The 18,957-nt window shown below is 39.7% G+C and overlaps 1 protein-coding gene across 5 annotated transcripts in view; it reads right to left on the reverse strand.

Moving 5' to 3' along the window:
- Window positions 1–18,957, reverse strand: part of LOC117441803 (protein NLRC3-like) — a 110,498-nt gene that overhangs the window by 21,090 nt on the left and 70,451 nt on the right. For 3 of the 5 annotated variants that reach the window (XM_071202275.1, XM_034077814.2, XM_071202277.1), the window contains exons 3-8: window positions 12,095–12,156; window positions 10,155–11,949; window positions 8,572–8,745; window positions 5,052–5,225; window positions 3,915–4,088; window positions 2,919–3,092 (exon numbers count right to left, since the gene is read on the reverse strand). In XM_071202275.1, coding sequence (XP_071058376.1) covers window positions 2,919–3,092; window positions 3,915–4,088; window positions 5,052–5,225; window positions 8,572–8,745; window positions 10,155–11,949; window positions 12,095–12,156 — 2,553 coding nt within the window. The remainder of the gene's footprint in view (window positions 1–2,918; window positions 3,093–3,914; window positions 4,089–5,051; window positions 5,226–8,571; window positions 8,746–10,154; window positions 11,950–12,094; window positions 12,157–18,957) is intronic. The other 2 variants (XM_071202276.1, XM_071202278.1) reach the window with 2 other exon arrangements.

An 18,957-nucleotide genomic window follows, 5' to 3' on the forward strand; every position in this document is an offset into this window, starting at 1 on the left:
TTAGAATATGATCACAACAAATCATATAAACTTGTTTATTCTTATCTTATGTTACCTAGTTAGCATTCTTTATTTATGCATATGTGACTAATCCCTCCCCTTTTAAACCTTTTACTGTCCTATAGTACACATTGGAATGATTTCTTACTTTATTTTTTACAACTTTATTAAATAGATAAAGGTGTGCTCTCTCTCTTGCTCTCTCACTCTCTCTCTCTCTCTCTCTCTCGCTCCACATTGCTTTTCTTCAAGACTGCAACGCTGTTGTGTGTGTCTGTGAGAGCATTTCACGTGTGTATGAGAGATTTTTACCAGTGGCGAGCCTGTCGCTGAGGGCCTAAGATATTCTACAAAATAATATATAAAAACATTAAAACAAATTATATTTTTCTTTATATAATTTTTTTTAATATGTTTTTAGTAATATTTGTCATTAGTTTTACCAAAAATAACTCGATTTAATTGTATTTAAAATAACATTTCTAAAGAAATAAATCCTTTGAATCTGCCTATTCAGTTTCTGTTTGAATGTGAAGGGTTAAATGAAAGAAGCTCGTCTCTGCGAGGTGAAGACAGGAGCTGATTGGACGTCCAGCTATGAATTCACAGAGGGCCAGTGACTGAACGAGAGAGTAATGTCAAATGACAGTACAATTGACCAATCATATCTTCCCTCTAAATGGGTGGGCTTTATTATCGCGGACTTTATGACAAGTTCCGCCCGCTGTGAAACGTTTCTTGTTTCCATAGCAACAACAACTGTCATCAGCGTAAACTCGCCTTCAAAATAAAAGCATGCCAAATTACACTTAAGACATACAACTGCAACGAAAGTAACAAACACAATGCAATATCCTTTTACATTTCAAAGAACGCAAATTGGGTTATTTACAGGTGTAAATGTGTGGTAGAGGGTCGCTTTCATTGATGCGTTTTGCACCCCGGGCCATTGTTTTTATATTCCACAAGTGTGAAAAAAAAGAGAAAAAAAAATATTTTTTTTATTTTTAATTAAAAAAAATAAAATTATTATATATTATTATACCCACCTATCACATCTCTTTGAGAAACTCTGATCTACACTAACTCATGATGTGCAGCCAGACTAATAACCCACTGAAACGGATTCAACTCAAGATCACAGTTTACAAATATGACAAATATGTCGGGATGAATTTAGAAGAAATTTGATAAAGAATAAATAGAGAATATTTATTTTAAGAATAGTGGAGACATAGCTCAAAGCATCTTCAGTTTAAACTATTCAGTTAGTATGAGAATCATGTAGCTTCATACAAATGTGAGAAACAGCTAAAACTGAACATATTTGTTAGTGTTTGATAGTTTTAATATAAATATTTAATTACTGTATTCATGTTTTTATAATGTCATTTATTTAAATAAAAAAAAAAAACCTGATGGAGAATATAAGATACATTTGAGGTTTTTAGGAGGTTCAGAGTGAATTATGCAGAGTTTGATTCTTCCTTAAAGGGATAGTGGAAATCCGCAAATTTTGGGTTTAACTTATGTATTTTTATTAAAAATAAGCATAATAAACAATTTTTTTTTATTTCATGCGCCTAGTTTCATTTTATTTTCAATTTTACTGCTCCCGACCACGCCCTCTCAATGAAACGAAATACTTCGGGAATCTTCGGGTGATGACGAAAACAAAGGAAGACGGGCACAAACATTGGACGAGGCACGAATATTTTTATTATGTTTTCTGGCTGATTTAATGCATCATTAGCCTGTACCATTGTGTACAACGCCATTTATTGCCTGTCGATTAGGCGACCGGAGGCCTCGTCATCCGATAATCCGGTACACAGTGTCGAATGTGTACACTACAGTCATCATATAGACATGATAGACTAACAGTACTGTGAGTACAGCCTACACTTGACAGGCAGCCTGGCTAGCCTAGGATTAGGACCATACTACGTCAAAAGACCGATTGGCTCTAGCTGTATATCATGCTAGTATACAATTCATTTAAATGTATTCATGTAATTAATGCCCATAAGGCTGTTACATATACAATAATAAATGTGACAAGATAATTTATGTGAACCTGACCCTGGTATGTTATGAAATGTACCCAACATGCAGTCATCCTCGGGCATAGCCATAGGCCTACAGTGCATGCATGCCAACTTTTGCAATATATAATATAGCGCCTAGCGTGAGCTATGCTTGGGGACCTACCAGTCAAGATTATTTGTGCGTAGGGGTGCATCATCTGGCGCCTGGTCCTGGTCATCCTCGCCATTGCCCATGCCGTGAACTAACTCCATCTCCTCGGGCTCGAACAAATAAGGACGTAATGGTCCATCGTCTGGCTCAATATTCTCACCATCGTCGCTTACTGAACCGGATTTAGATTCAGTTCCTAAAACTACATTTTCGCAGGAAAGCCGAGAGGATGTTTCTGACTCGCTATCATCACTGGATACCTCGTACAATCCTTCTTCTTTGTCTGGTATATTTGCCCTTCCAGGTTCATTCTGCATAGACGCCATGGTTTGTTATCGTTTCGTCTTCCTCAGTTTTCCTCACTTCCGGTTTGGCTGAATCGATCATTTCGTTTCTAAAAAAGTTCGGGGAAGCTGCAATAAAGTGCTTCTAACATGCGTAAGGCAATTATTATATTTTTTTAATCAGGTGTGATTGTTTTGGTACGTAATTATGCTTGTATATAAGTTAAAACAAAACTATTTGTGGTTCAATTTCCACTATCCCTTTAATATTGCTCTGCCACTGTCAGGGAAAGTAACCACAGAAGAAGAAAACATACTTCAGCATCAAGATACTCAGTGAGGATCAGGATAATATCAGCCTGATGTCTGCAGCTCAGAGTCAACACAACTCTCACATATTAATCTCAGCACAGAAGTAAAAGATGGGGAACTGACTTGAGAGTCTCCAGTCTGCAGTCTGGACTCTCCAGAAAATCTCTCAGCAGCTCCACTCCTGAATCCTGCAGATCGTTCTGACCCAGGTCCAGATCTCTCAGATGGGAGGGGTTGTACTTCAGAGCTGAGATCAGAGCAGAACAGCTGATCTCTGACAAACTGCAGGCAATCAGTCTGAATAAAGAAAACATGATGTAAGTTTAGAAAAACAAAGTTTCATCTTAACATATTCAAGGTTCAATAATCTGTTTATAGCTGGAGAAGTAGAGAATGTAGGAGTTTATAACGTGGACATCCTGACAGGTTAAAAACTGTAAGATACAGAAAGAGAAAAGAGCTCTCATTAATATGAAAGACAACGTGCTTCACCTTCAATAAAAAGTGGAGACTTCACATCTGAACCTCTGCTCCATCTACACCAACTCATGATGTGCAGCCAGACTAATAACAACCCACTGAAACTGATTAAACTCAAGATCACACAGTTTACAAATATGACAAATATGTCGGGATGAATTTAGAAGAAATCTGATAAAGAATAAATAGAGAATATTTATTTTAAGAATAGTGGAGCCATACATCCAAAGCATCTTCAGTTTAAACTACTCAGTCAGTATGAGCATCATGTAGCTTCATACAAATGTGAGAAACAGCTAAAACTGAACATATTTGTTAGTGTTTGATAGTTTTAATATAAATATTTAAGTATTGTATTTATGTGTTTATAAAGTCATTTATTTAAAAAACAAACATGATGGAGAATATAAGATGAATTTGAGGTTTTTAGGAAGTTCAGAGTGAATTATGCAGAGTTTGATTGTCGCTTAACATTGCTCTGCCACTGTCAGGGAAAGAAACCACAGAAGAAGAAAACAGACTTTAGCATCAAGATACTCAGAGAGGATCAGGATAATATCAGCCTGATGTCTGAAGCTCAGAGTTAACACAACTCTCACATATTAATCTCAGCACAGAAGTTAAAGATGGAGAACTGACCTGAGTGCCTCCAGTTTGCAGTCTGGACTCTCCAGAAGATCTCTCAGCAGCTCCACTCCTGAATCCTGCAGAGCGTTGAGACTCAGGTCCAGATCTCTCAGATGGGAGGGGTTGGACTTCAGAGTTGAGACCAGAGCAGAACAGCTGATCTCTGACAAACTGCAGTCTCTCAGTCTGAATAAAGAAAACATGATGTAACTTTAGAAAAACAAAGTCTCTGCTTAAAATATTCAAGGTTCAATAATCTGGTTATAGCTGGAGAAGTAGAGAATGTAGGAGTTTATAAAGTGGACATCCTGACAGGTTAAAAACTGTAAGATACAGAAAGAGAAAATAGCTCTCATTAATATGAAAGACAACGTGCTTCACCTTCAATAAAAAGTGGAGACTTCACATCTGAACCTCTGCTCCATCTACACCAACTCATGATGTGCAGCCAGACTAATAAAAACCCACTGAAACTGATTCAACTCAAGATCACACAGTTTACAAATATGACAAATATGTCAGGATGAATTTAGAAGAAATCTGATAAAGAATAAATAGAGAATATTTATTTCAGAAATAGTGGAGCCATACATCCAAAGCATCTTCAGTTTAAACTACTCAGTCAGTATGAGCATCATGTAGCTTCATACAAATGTTTAAGAAAAAGCAAAACCTGAACATATTTGTTAGTGTTTGATAGTTTTGATAGAAATATGTATTAACTGTATTAAACTGTTTATTATATCATTTATAAAAGAAACCTGATAGAGAATATAAAATGAACTCCAGGTGTTTAAATGTTCAGAGTGAATTATGAAGTGTAGGATTTTCTTGTTATACTTTAATTTAAAGCCCAACATCAGTCTGCCACAGTCAACACATTTCCTGTAGAATCCCATATGTCTGGTAACATGTGGCTTTGCATTGTCAGCTTACATTATATTGTTCTTGGGAGAATGCAAGAAAAGAAACATAAGATGAACAAAAGGAGAAACTACAGACAAATGGTAACATCCATGATTTGTTGTGCTAAGCTAGGCTACGCCTGGAAGGTGTAACTGGAGAGATTCCCCAGTGAGAGGAACACATCCACCTCCCTGTGTTTAATACAGTACTGCTGAACCAGCAGAGAGTCGACCCCTTACTGACCCGAGAGTCTCCAGTCTGCAGTCTGGACTCTCCAGAAGATCTCTCAGCAGCTCCACTCCTGAATCCTGCAGCGTGTTGAGACTCAGGTCCAGATCTCTCAGATGGGAGGGGTTGGACTTCAGAGCTGAGATCAGAGCAGAACAGCTGATCTCTGACAACCCGCAGCGCTCCAGTCTGAATAAAGAAAACACGATGTAACTTTAGAAAGCAATGTTCCTAGAAAGGGCGCTAAAGTCATTTCTGGCCCCGCCTACTTTCATTAGAGCGAAGTGGAAAATAATAGTGTCTTCATGTCTTTAAGCTGCTGAGTCATATACTGCACCTCGAACAACAAATACATCCAGAGATACAGTTTCTCTACTTCCTCTACAGAAAAAAGGACAGTAAAGAAACTCAGAAATCTCAGTTTGAGTGTAAACCTGCTGCAGACCCACCGGACATCCATCCCATAATTATTCAGAGTAAAACCAAAGCTGTCTGTGCCGTCTGACGCTCTATTTGACACCATTTTCATATTTTTGGAGGAATTATACAGTTTTTGACGAACAGAAATATGGCTTTCTGGCATCACTTTAACAATTTACAGGGGAAATCAGCATGTTGGTATGCGGGCGCACGCTGACAGTAAGAGGGCGCAGCGCCCCTGTTACCCGGTTTAGACTAAACCCTGTTACCCTGGTAAGGTTTAATAATCGGTTCAGAGCTCAAAATGGTTTTGATGTCAGCAATGATGTGGAAAATCCCTCTCCCACTCCGACCTCCCTCTACCTGCTCCCTCCTCCTGCTCACCTGTGGCAAATCCTTTCCCCCATGAACAAAGAAGCTGGCTGGCCTCATGCAACTCCCGACAACCAATTGTTTGTCTGAGTAAATAATCAGTACGTGTTCCTTTCCTTTGTATTGTATGTTCATAGCAGCTCAAGTAGTTTACCTCCCTATTTTCTGTACCGTTTGGATTTGGTTGCTTTATTTCTACATAATGACATCCACTTAAACACAGACAGTGGCAAAACTTCAGTTTTAGTATTATTAGATCTCAGTGCTGCGTTTGACACTGTTGACCACAGCATATTACTAGACCGACTGGAAAACTGGGTGGGACTTTCGGAAACAGTTCTATATTGGTTTTAATCCTACTTAAAGGATAGAAACAACTTTGTTTCTATAAGTAAATACACATCTGAGTTGACAAATATGACATGTGGGGTTCCTCAAGGCTCCATCTTGGGGCCTCTTCTCTTTAACATCTACATGCTACCACTGGCTCAGATAATGAAGAACAACAAAATAAGTTACCATAGCTATGCAGATGACACACAAATGTACGTAACAATTTCACCAGGAGACTATGCTCCAATTCAAACACTGAGTAAGTGCATTGAACAAATCAATGACTGGATGTGTCAGAACTTTCTCCAATTAAACAAAGATAAAACTGAGGCAATGGTTTTTGGAGCCAAGGCAGAACGTATAAAAGTTAGCACTGAGCTTCAGCCTGCAATGTTCAAAACAACAGATAAAGCCAGAAATCTAGGTGTAGTCATGGACTCTGACCTGAGTTTCAACAGTCACATTAAAACAGTTACTAAATCAGCCTACTATCACCTAAAGAATATATCTAGGATTAAAAGACTAATGTCACAGCAGGATTTGGAAAAACGTGTCCATGCCTTTATCTTCAGTAGACTCGACTACTGCAATGGTGTCTTCACAGGTCTCACTAAAAAATCTATTAGAAAGCTGCAGCTGATTCAGAACGCCGCTGCTCGAGTCCTCACTAACACTAAGAAAGTGGATCACATCACTCCAGTTCTGAAGTCTTTACACTGGCTTCCTGTGTGTCAAAGAATAGATTTCAAAATATTGCTGCTGGTTTATAAAGCACTGAATGGTTTTGGCCCAAAATACATTTCTGACCTCCTGCTAAATTATGAACCATCCAGATCTCTCAGGTCTTCAGAGACTGAAGTCTCTGTCCCCAGAGTCAGAACTAAACATGGTAAAGCAGTGTTCAGCTATTATGCTCCAAATATCTGGAACAAACTCCCAGAAACCTGCAGGTCCGCTGCAACTCTGACTACTTTTAAATCCAGGCTGAAGACTTTTCTTTTTGTCGCTGCTTTTAATTGAACTATTCATATCTTAAACTGCACTGTAACTTTTATCCATGTACTTTTTCTTTTAATGTTTAATTGAACTATTCATATTTCAGACTGCACTGTAACTTTTATCCATGTATTTTTCCTTTTAATGTTTATTTTATTAGCTTTTCTTTTTTAATGCTTAATGTCTTTCATTTTTTGTAAAGCACTTTGAATTGCCTTGTGTTGAAAAGTGCTATATAAATAAACTTGCCTTGCCTTGCCTTACATTACATATAATAATGTAGCAAGATAACTGCTTTGCTGGAATATCATTTGAAATATGAATGTTAAGTTTGAACTAACTAAGATGTGTTTTACTTTCCAACCAGATCAACAATTAAGACAAACAAGAATCAACAAATTACAATAAAAACAATGATCTGGAAATCCTGCCTCCATGTGCTCATCTTTAAATCCACTGCGTTGACTGTTTAATCCTTGAAGCAACCACCCTCACCACCCTCCATATTCTTCAAAGGATGTAGATTCAAAATACTTGATAAGCTCAAACTCTCTGCAGCAGTTTTTCTCAGCAACATATTTGACCTCATTCATTTCCCTCACAGCTCATCAGTACTGAAAGTGTTATAGCAGAATGTTTAATACAGCGTATTTCTGGTATATTCATTAATGTCACATGGTAAGCTACTGTATATGATGTGTGTTACGAAGTTGGGTCAAACAGAATTAGAGAGACAATGGTTGTTCTGAATTATCAATAGATGTATTCATTTTAAGTGAGCTGACATCAAGGCTAGAGGAAGTTCAGAGAAGGCCTTAGGCTATAAAAACAGTTAACCTTTGTTAGTTGACTACTCCTAAAGGACGTCATGAGATAAGTAAACTTTCGACATCTTGACAAGTATAGCATTCAGAGGCAGAACATGTGATATCGTGTGTTAGCTAATGTAAGGAAATGTGTGTGCGTCATGTCAGGAGTCCTTTATATGTCTCTGTAAAGTTCTACTGGGTGGGAGCATAGCTGTAGGACTGCTTGAGAGCAGAGGTAATGTTTTCCTCGTTATTATTGATTGTTGTACAACGAAATAATAATTGATCAACTATACCTGTGTTTGTGTTTTATTGATTCCTCTCAGTTTCATTATTTCCTGTTGCCACAACAACAGCATCTTCACTGACTCATGGAGCACAGTGAGAGTGACGGCTGAAAGGATATCTCAGATGAGAGCGGTTGGACTTCAGAGTCACACATTTACTTTCTCTGCTTTTTGTTGGTCTTTAAAATATTCAGCCATTTAGAAAGAAATATAAATAATTTAAATGTCTTTGAACTCTTAGTACTAAACTCTGGAATTAGAAATAATATAAATGATAAATAAATAGAAATCCACATGAACTACAGCCAATGATCTGACCTGAGAGACTCCAGTTTACAGTTTGGACTCTTTAGTCCAGAACTCAGCATCTCCACTCCTGAATCCTGCAGCTTGTTGCCACTCAGGTCCAGCTCTCTCAGATGGGAGGGGTCGGACTTCAGAGCGGAGGCCACGACTTCACAGTCAGAGTCTGACATTCCACGGTTAGGAAATCTGCAATGACACATATATTACAGCATATGCTATTATAAAACAAGGGGAAACATTACATTTACTTCATGCATTTGTTGAAAAAGCATTTTGAATATAATGTTTTGAATAACTCTGATGTTAGTACAATTAATATGTTATTGAGTTTTAAGCATTTTCAGTGTGATCTGATCCCATGTTTGTCACGTCAGACCTACCTTCTGCTGTCAGTGAACAGAAATTAAACAAATCGACAAAGAAGAGATTTACATAATGAAATGTTAATATATTTGGTTGTGCATGACAATGAATGCATAATGTGTTTCTCAAAGCATAGAGAATGTATAATGCACACAAACGTATTGAACAAACCAATACGTTTACATTATTTTCAACAAAACACCATGACAAACATGTTATCTGTGGATCAGCGTTAAAACACAATCTGACCTCTGTTATTGGTGGGATTATGTAGGTCTTGTTTTAAAAGAGTCAACATAAATCAGATATTACTCTGTGTCTAGAGATGTCCCGATCCAATCACGTGATCGGGGATCGGAGCCGATCACATGATTTTCAAAAGATCGGAATCGGGAGAAAAAAATTGGGTATCGGGATTTTTTTTTTTTAATTTTTATAATTTTTTTTTATTTATTTAATGTTACAAAACAAAAATGACCATGTTCACGTCTTAAAGTCATCCTGAGGACTTAGTTTTGGTTTAAAATTACACAACATCATGTATGTGTTGCTTCTTTTGGGCTTGTTTTCAGACCTGGTTGCTTATTTCTCTCAAATCTGGCAACAGAGTGGGCGCAGTGTCTAATAGTAGCAGTAAGCTAACGAGAGGCTACGTTCAGCTGGTGACTCGGGAGTCGGGACAGAGAAAATGTCAGGAGTTTGGAAGTATTATAAAATTGAAAGCGAAGGCAGTGTAACAGCCAGATGCAATGTTTGCAAGGCGGAGGTTCCGCGTGGTGGAAAGAACAGAGCTACGCTCAACACGACCAATCTAATACGCCACCTGAGAAACAAACACCATCAACAACACGACGAGTACACAGCGGCCACTCGGGTAACGGCACTGAAACAACCGACACTTTCAGAGACTTCTAAAAGGAAAGAGAAACTGCCCCAGAACAGTGAAAAGGCCAAACAAATAACAGCCAAGCTAGCTGAATTCATCGCGTTGGATGGCCAGCCGCTATCTGTTACCTTTGTTTTCTCTTAATGCATTGCATAAAGATCGGATCGGGAAAAATCGGTATCGGCAGATTGTCAAAATCAAATGATCGGAATCGGATCGGGAGCAAAAAAAGGTGATCGGGACATCCCTATCTGTGTCTGATTTAACTATTAACAAACTGCAGTCACAGCGAAAACTAAACTTAATATCTACATTAGTTTATAAAGTTAATCACATCTGGACTCACACAGCCTTGCTGCAGTTCCCCAAAGCTGGAATCACTCTCTGTCGTCCCTCCTCTGATGTTTCATACTTCTCGTGGTCCAACTCATCTAGAACCTCCTCTGACATCCGCAGTATGTAGGCCAGAGAAGACAAGTAGATCCCTGATCTGTTCTCTAACTTCAGGAACTCTGTGATCTCCTGATGTACGGAGTGGTCCTTCATCTCAGTCAGACAGTGGAAGATGTTGATGCTCCTGTCAAGAGAGATTTCATCACTGCTCATCTCCTTCAGGTTGTTGATGGCTCTCTGGATGGTTTCCGGACGGTTGTATGTGCGACCCAGCAGGCCTCCTAAGAGTCTCTGGTTGGACTCCAGAGAGAGGCCGTGGAGAAAGCGGACAAACAGGTCCAGGTGGCCATTTTCACTTCTGAGGGATTTCTCCATGGCTCCCTTTAGGAAGACATCCAGGGATGGGTAATCCTGATCACTGCTATACCTGTTGCTATAGTCTCCCTGCAGGAAGTCCTGCAGTACCTCTGTGTTCCTGTTGGTGTAACAGTGCAGCATGTAGACTGCAGCCAGAAACTCCTGAACGCTCAGATGAACAAAGCAGTAGACTGTTTTCTGGAAGATCACACTCTCTCTTTTGAAGATCTCTGTACAAACTCCTGAGTGCACCAAGGCCTCGGTGACACCAAGACCACAGCGCTGCAGGTCTTCTTGGTAGAACATGATGTCTCCTTTCTCCAGATGTTCAAACGCCAGTCTCCCCAGCTTCAGAAGAACCTCCCTGTCAGCCTCCGTCAGCTGCTGTGGACTCGTCTCATGTCCCTCACCATACTTCTGCTTCTTCCTCTTTGTCTGGACCAGCAGGAAGTGTGAGTACATGTCAGTGAGGGTCTTGGGCAGCTGTCCTTTCTGGTCTGTAGTCAACATGTGGTCCAGAACTGCAGCAGTGATCCAGCAGAAGACTGGGATCATGCACATGATGTGGAGGCTCCTGGAGCTCTTGATGTGAGAGATGATTCTGCTGGACCGGTCTTCATCACTCAATCTCCTACTGAAGTACTCCTCCTTCTGGGCGTCAGTGAAGCCTCGTACTTCTGTCACCCTGTCCACACACTCGGGAGGGATCTGATTGGCCGCTGCAGGTCTGGAAGTTATCCAGACGAGAGCCGAGGGAAGCAGCTTCCCCCTGATGAGGTTTGTCAGCAGCATGTTGACTGAGGACTGCTGAGAGACATCAGACACAATCTCATTGTTTCTGAGGTCCAGAGAAAGTCTGCTTTCATCCAGGCCGTCAAAGATGAGCAGCACTTTACAGACAGCCAGCTGCTCTGCTGTGACCTTCTGTAAGGTTGGATGGAAAACATGGAGCAGCCTGAGAAGACTGTACTGCTCACCTTTGATCAGGTTCAGCTCCCTAAAGGAGAGCGGGATCACCAGACTGACATCTTGGTTTCCCAAACCCTCGGCCCAGTCCAGAGTGAACTTCTGCACTGAGAAGGTCTTTCCAACTCCAGCGACTCCGTTGGTCAGGACCGCTCTGATGGGAGTCTGCTGGTCAGGTAAGGCTTTAAAGATGTCCTGGCACTTGATTGGAGTTTCATGGAGGGTCTCTTTCTTGGAAGCTGTCTCCAGCTGCCTCACCTCATGTTGGGTATTAACCTCTTCACTCAGGCCTTGTGTGATGTAGAGCTCAGTGAATATTCTGTTGAGGAGGGTTTCACTTTGACCAGTTCCTTCAGTCACACGTTCACATCTCTTCTTCAGACTGAGCCTATGTTCATCTAAAACCTCCTGCAGACCACTATCTGCTGAAGGAGAAGAAAGCATGTGAGTAATACAAATAAAACAAATAAATAAAAGGGTTCAGAATGAATGTCTTTGCTGTAACAAATAAAGCAGGAAGAATCCTGTTTTCAGACATGAAGACCCCAGCAGACAGATATTTAGACTTACTTCGTACAGTGCTGGTCTCACTTGCTCTCTGCCCTCCAGCTCTTGTTCTGGACCTCTTCCCTCTGTTGAGATGAACACATCCTTTATAGCGCAGGTATATGTACATAATAAAAACATGTTCCTGTCTGGATTCATAACATAATTCAAAGTTGGACACAGCAAGTTCATCATATATAGTAACTCACACGTCATCAAAATTAGGGCTGGGCGATACGGCTTGAAAATAATATTGCAATATTTTTAACCTGTATCGCGATATTTTGAAATCCCGTTCCATACCCAATACACCAGTATGAGGATTGTTAAATTAAGACATTAAGGGATATTCATGATAATTTGCATCTCGTCTTCATCTATTGTACATCGTGGATTGTCATGGCCTGGCTCTTGGCCATAACAAAACGTGTGGGAAGGACAATAATATGTATATAGCAAGGCAGGGGTCGTCACCCCCCCCCCCTTAAAGTCGGTGTCCCCAGGACCACCGGCACACCAACCCCAACCCTGACAAAAACAAAAAACCACCGGACTTAAGGAGAAATACATTGAGGCCTCAAAAAGGTGGTTATGTCATAGCCATAGAATATGTCTGGTCATGTCCTTTTTTACACAAACATGGGAAGGTGTGTCTTATGCCATAGCCAATAGAATATGTCCAGTCCTGTACATCAGTGGCCATCCCCAGTTTTTTTCATTGGTTGGGTATGGAGGAGGTGTTTTTGGAGTTTTCTATCCGTTTTTTTTAGCATAAAGAGACTGGCTTTTTGGAGGGAGCGAGAGAGAGAGGAGGGTTCCCCTGGTATACTCTCTCCCGGTAGGCTCTGTCCCTCAGAGCTGGGTTAATAGCTCTCGGTAAGGTTCTCTCAAACTTGGTAAATATCTCTTGATTTTCTTGGTTGAAAGCTGAGTGAATTTCTTGGTTGAAAGCTGAGTGAATTTCTTGGTTGAATGCTGAGTGAATTTCTTTGTTTGCTGAGTGGAATGATTTGATGGGAGATGTGTCTGTGAGTATTAGTAACCGCCACTTGTGAGGATCTTGCTCCGAATATCTGCGGGAGATAGGTATGTGTTTTTGAATGTTAGTACCCGCCATCTGTGTCGGAAAAAAGGTATGAAATTGATGTGAATTGATTGGCTGAAAATGAAAGTTTGAATGTGCTTTTTATTATCACCGGTCATTTATGAGGAAATGCCTCTAAATTCTGTCGGGAGATTTAGAAATCACAACTGAATTGGGTAGTTGAAATTACAATGTTGGTAATAAATGTAAGACTGTGAATTAAAGTTTCATATTTGAACATGATCACAGCATCATTTAGTTTAGTATGATTATAATGTTGTAAAGAGAGAAGGTAAAAACCATGTATTAGTTTGGACCTATTTTTCTTCAAATAAACTGATCCCACCTTTTGGACTGGGACAACTTAAAAGGCACCTGCGCTCTCCTCTCCTGCTTCAAAGGTAAGACTGCACCCTGCCACACCCACACTTAGGTAGGGTCACACCTCATTACTGATATCAAAATCCTTCGGGATCGCTTCAACAGATTTAAGAGAGTTGTCTGAATTGAAACAGCAGTTAATTGAACCTGGTTCTTCGGGAGTTAATAGAGGTGAGATCTTGCTGACGTTGGTGGATCTGAGCCAAGCAGTACACTTACATAGACTCAATAACTTCGGTCAGGTCAATTAGTAGGTCAGAGTAATTTCCCGGAATAAATTATCAGGACCTCACCGACTCTAAACAACACACATGCATTTCCAAACATATGGACTACCTATGTGTAAATCTTTTCAATTTACACACGGCATCTATTGCACGTCTGTCCGTCCTGGGAGAGGGATCCCTCCTCTGTTCCTCTCTGAGGTTTCTCCCATGTTCCCTTTAAACTGTGGGTTTTCTCCGGAAGTTTTTCCTTGTACGATGTGAGGGTCTAAGGACAGAGGGTGTCGTATTGTCATACTGATATTCTGTACAAACTGTGAAGTCCACTGAGACAAATGTAACATTTGTGATATTGGGCTATATAGGCAAGGCAAGTTTATTTATATAGCACTTTTCAACACAAGGCAATTCAAAGTGCTTTATAAAAAATGAAAGTTATTAAGAAAATGACATTTAAAATCAGTCACTTAAAAGAAAAGATAATAAAAGAAACATTAAAAGAAAAAAAAAATACATGGAAAAAAGTTACAGTGCAGTCTAAGATATGAATAGTTCAATTAAAAGCAGTGACAAAAAGATAAGTCTTCAGTCTGGATTTAATGGTAGTCAGAGTTGCAGCGGACCTGCAGGTTTCTGGGAGTTTGTTCCAGATATTTGGAGCATAATAACTGAACGCTGCTTCTCCATGTTTAGTTCTGACTCTGGGGACAGAAAGCTGACCAGTCCCTAAAGACCTGAGAGATCTGGATGGTTCATCATTTAGCAGGAGGTCAGACATGTATTTTGGGCCTAAACCATTCAGTGCTTTATAAACCAGCAGCAGTATTTTTGAAATCTATTCTTTGACACACAGGAAGCCAGTGTTAAGGCCCTGTCACACTGTCCCGATATTGACACCCGATGGACACACGATAAAGGAAATGTTCAAATTCGGCTGTGATCGTAGCAACATCGGGCCATTCGTGAGGGCATCTAAGCCATCGTATGACCGCCGGTGGAGTTTCTCAGGCTCCGGCAGCAACTTCGTGAGCGGCAACTTCGTAAGGCACTCGTGAGGGCATCTTGTCAAATCGTGTCATCTTCGTGTTATCATCGGTGCATTCGCATTCACTCTGCTGCCGGAGCCTGAGAAACTCCGCCAGCGGTCATACGATGGCTTAAGATGCCCTCACGAATGGCCCGATGTTGCTGCGATCACAGCCGAATGTGAACATTTCCTTTATCGTGTGTCCATCGGGTTGTTTTATTGCACAACAAAATCATGTAAATATATTATGTAAATAACCCAATTCGTGTTCTGTGAAACTAAAAAGGATATAATATATTATTTTGAAGGACAGTTGACAGGAAATTGTTGTTGTTATGGAAACAACATTACGGAGAAAACGTAATATTTTCTACATATAAAGACGGATAAAGTAAAGAACAAAGTCTGAAGATATCAGTACAGTATCATAGTACTGTAACATAATTGTTTTTGGTACTTTCATTGCAGTTGTATGTCTTAAATGTAATGTAAATGTTGCCTTCGTGTGTGGTTCGGGGCCATCTTCGTGCGAAATTCACAATTCCATATTCGTGTGTCCATCGGGTGTCAATTTCGGGGCAGTGTGACAGGGCCTTAAAGACTTCAGAACTGGAGTGATGTGATCCACTTTCTTAGTGTCAGTGAGGACTCGAGCAGCGGCGTTCTGAATCAGCTGCAGCTTTCTAATAGATTTTTTAGTGAGACCTGTGAAGTAGTGTTAATTTCGTTGACTAAAACTATGACGAAATATGTTCGTCAACGACCTTTTTTTCCATGACGAAAGCGAGACGATGACGAGACGGCACCGACGGCAGTAAACAATAACTGTAACAAAATCATCATGCAATATCGTTGACGAAAAGTGAGGAGACGAAAATGTAGTTTACTAAATAAAAACTATGCCAAAATCTCTCTTTACTTTCGTTGACGAAAAAGGAGGAGACGAAATATTATCAAAGATAACGTTACATCTCTGATAGTCAGTTTTTCTCCCAGCAGTTCCATTTCCGGTGCTGCGCAGGGCAGCAGCTGTGTGTCTGTGCTGGGCGCGGCGGTAGATTTGAATTACACCGGGCAGCGGCAAAATAGGAAGACTTGCGTCTAAACTCATGGTCTAACTAACCTTATTCAACAGAAAAGAAAATGGCAACAACAGGGGTTGGGAGCAGTGGTCGCGTTAACCGAATACCCCCCCGTCAGTGCGAGTGATTGATAAATTGTGCACTCGACGGATAATAATGGATTATGACATAAATGTTACGATCCTGTCCGTCAAAATTACTGACAACGAAAAAGTCTAAAGCCACCACTGCTTGGGAGAAAGAAACAACGTGATATTTGGGCCCTTTTTCGCTAAAATGAGGCGGAGAAAAAAAGAGAATGCATTGTTTTATCAGAAGGGAAGCAATGTGGCCATAAAACACAGCTGGTAAAAACACCACAAACCTGACCATAATACTTTCTGCAAAGCTGCTTTCTAATCAACCTGTGTTTTTCATCAAATAAGGACAAGATATAATCTTATTGTGAAATACGTTTGACTAAAATGACAAATTATTGGTTTTGGCTAGACTACTTTGACTGGAATGTTCTATATAATCTGATGACTAAAAAAGACTCAACAGTTTTCATTGACAAAAAGTAGACTAAAATAATTAGTTTTCTTTGACTAAAATAAGACCAAAATGCTCAGACTTTTAGTCGACTAAATCTTGACTAAAATGTTTACTGTTTTAGTCGACTAAAATAAGACTAAAATGCTCAGACTTTTAGTCGACTAAAACTTGACTAAATAAAAACAGGATGAAGGTGACTAAATATGACTAAAACTAAAAAGAACATTTAACACAGGACTAAGACTAAAACTAAATAAAAAAATAGCTGACGAAATTAACACTACTGTGAAGACACCATTGCAGTAGTCGAGTCTACTGAAGATAAAAGCATGGACACGTTTTTCCAAATCCTGCTGTGACATTAGTCTTTTAATCCTAGATATGTTCTTTAGGTGATAGTAGGCTGATTTAGTCATTGTTTTAATGTGACTGTTGAAACTCAGGTCAGAGTCCATGACTACACCTAGATTTCTGGCTTTATCTGTTGTTTTGAACATTGCAGGCTGAAGCTCAGCGCTAACTTTTATACGTTCTGCCTTGGCTCCAAAAACCATTACCTCAGTTTTATCTTTGTTTAATTGGAGAAAGTTCTGACACATCCAGTCATTGATTTGTTCAATGCACTTACTCAGTGTTTGAATTGGAGCATAGTCTCCTGGTGAAATTGTTACGTACATTTGTGTGTCATCTACATAGCTATGGTAACTTATTTTGTTGTTCTTCATTATCTGAGCCAGTGGTAGCATGTAGATGTTAAAGAGAAGAGGCCCCAAGATGGAGCCTTGAGGAACCCCACATGTCATATTTGTCAACTCAGATTAAGATAAGATAAGATCAAATGAACCTTTATTAATCCCGAGGGGAAATTCAGCAACAGGGTAAGCGTGAAAAAACAGGACAGCATAGATTCACACAGATTCACAGATTCATGTGTACTTACCTATAGAAACAAAGTTGTTTCTGTCCTTTAAGTAGGATTCAAACCAATTTAGAACTGTTTCCGAAAGTCCCACCCAGTTTTCCAGTCGGTCTAGTAATATGTTGTGGTCAACAGTGTCAAACGCAGCACTGAGATCTAATAATACTAACACTGAAGTTCTGCCACTGTCTGTATTTAAGTGGATGTCATTGAAGACCTTTACAAGAGCAGTCTCAGTGCTGTGGTTTGGACGAAAGCCTGACTGGAACACATCGAAACAGTTATTTAAATGCAAGAAATTACTCAACTGTTGAAAAACAACTTGTTCAATGATTTTACCTAGAAATGGGAGGTTTGATATGGGCCTGTAATTGTTCATTACTGAAGCATCTAGATTATTATTTTTTTAAGAGCGATTTAATCACTGCAGTTTTCAGGGCCTGTGGAAAAATACCTGAGTGAAGAGATTTGTTTACTATATGAAGTAGATCTGAGGCCATGCAAGGAAAAACATCTTTGAAAAATCCTGTTGGAATAATATCAAGGCAGCAGGAGGAGGATTTCAGAAGTTGAATAATGTCCTCTAGGTTTTTATCATTAATCCGATGGAATTGTGTCATGGTGTTTGAATTGATATTAGGTGGACATAGAGACAAAACATTTGCTGTACCTGATACATAGGCCTGACTGCTTGTCTGATTTTCTGAATTTTGTCAGTGAAGGAGGCAAAATCATTGCACGCCCTGGTGGATAGAAATTCAGAGGCTACTGACACTGGGGGGTTAGTTAGTCTGTCGAAGGTAGCAAACAAGGCACGTGCGTTGTTTGTTTTTTTGTCAGAGAAGAAAGTCTGTCGTGCATTTTTCAATTCCAAATTATAAAGGCCAAGTCTCTCTTTATAGATTTGAAAGTGAACCTGGAGATTTGTTTTTCGCCACCTACGTTCAGCTTTTCGACATTCTCTTTTTTCTGTTCTCACGGTCATGGCCTTTCTCCATGGAGATATTTTCTTCCCAGTCACTTCCTTTACCTTAGTTGGAGCAATGGCATCTATAACATTTTGAATTTTTGAATTAAAATGATCTACTAGCTCATTTACTGAGGTGTTAGCAAGGGCAAGTGTGGAAGAAAAATTCTGAGTAAATATTTCTCTGGTATTTTCAGTTAAATATCGCTTTGTGGTTACCTCTTTTTGAAAAAAAGATTGTGAACAGAAATAGAGCTCTCAAAGAAAACACAGGAATGGTCAGAGAGTGCAACATCAGTCACCACAACCTCAGAGATATTCAGACCCTTTGAGATAATTAAGTCCACAGTGTGCCCCTTGTTGTGCGTGACCAATGTGTATACATAAACATTGGTTGACTGATTGAAGTCATATCTGATTTCAGATGTGGGAAGTAACTAAGTACACTTACTCAAGTACTGTACTTAGATACAATTTTGAGATACTTGTACTTTACTTGAGTATTTCTATTTTATGCTACTTTGTACTTCTATCATTGATACCTCACTCCCATCACTCCTACAGTGAACACTGCTGAGATGATCATTGATGCCTCACTCCCATCACTCCTGGACATCTACCACACACGCAAAGCACTGACCCCACCCATCCCTCCACCTGCCTCTTCAC

Source organism: Pseudochaenichthys georgianus, unplaced genomic scaffold (assembly GCF_902827115.2).
Source record: "Pseudochaenichthys georgianus unplaced genomic scaffold, fPseGeo1.2 scaffold_200_arrow_ctg1, whole genome shotgun sequence".
Classification (NCBI taxonomy): domain Eukaryota; kingdom Metazoa; phylum Chordata; class Actinopteri; order Perciformes; family Channichthyidae; genus Pseudochaenichthys; species Pseudochaenichthys georgianus.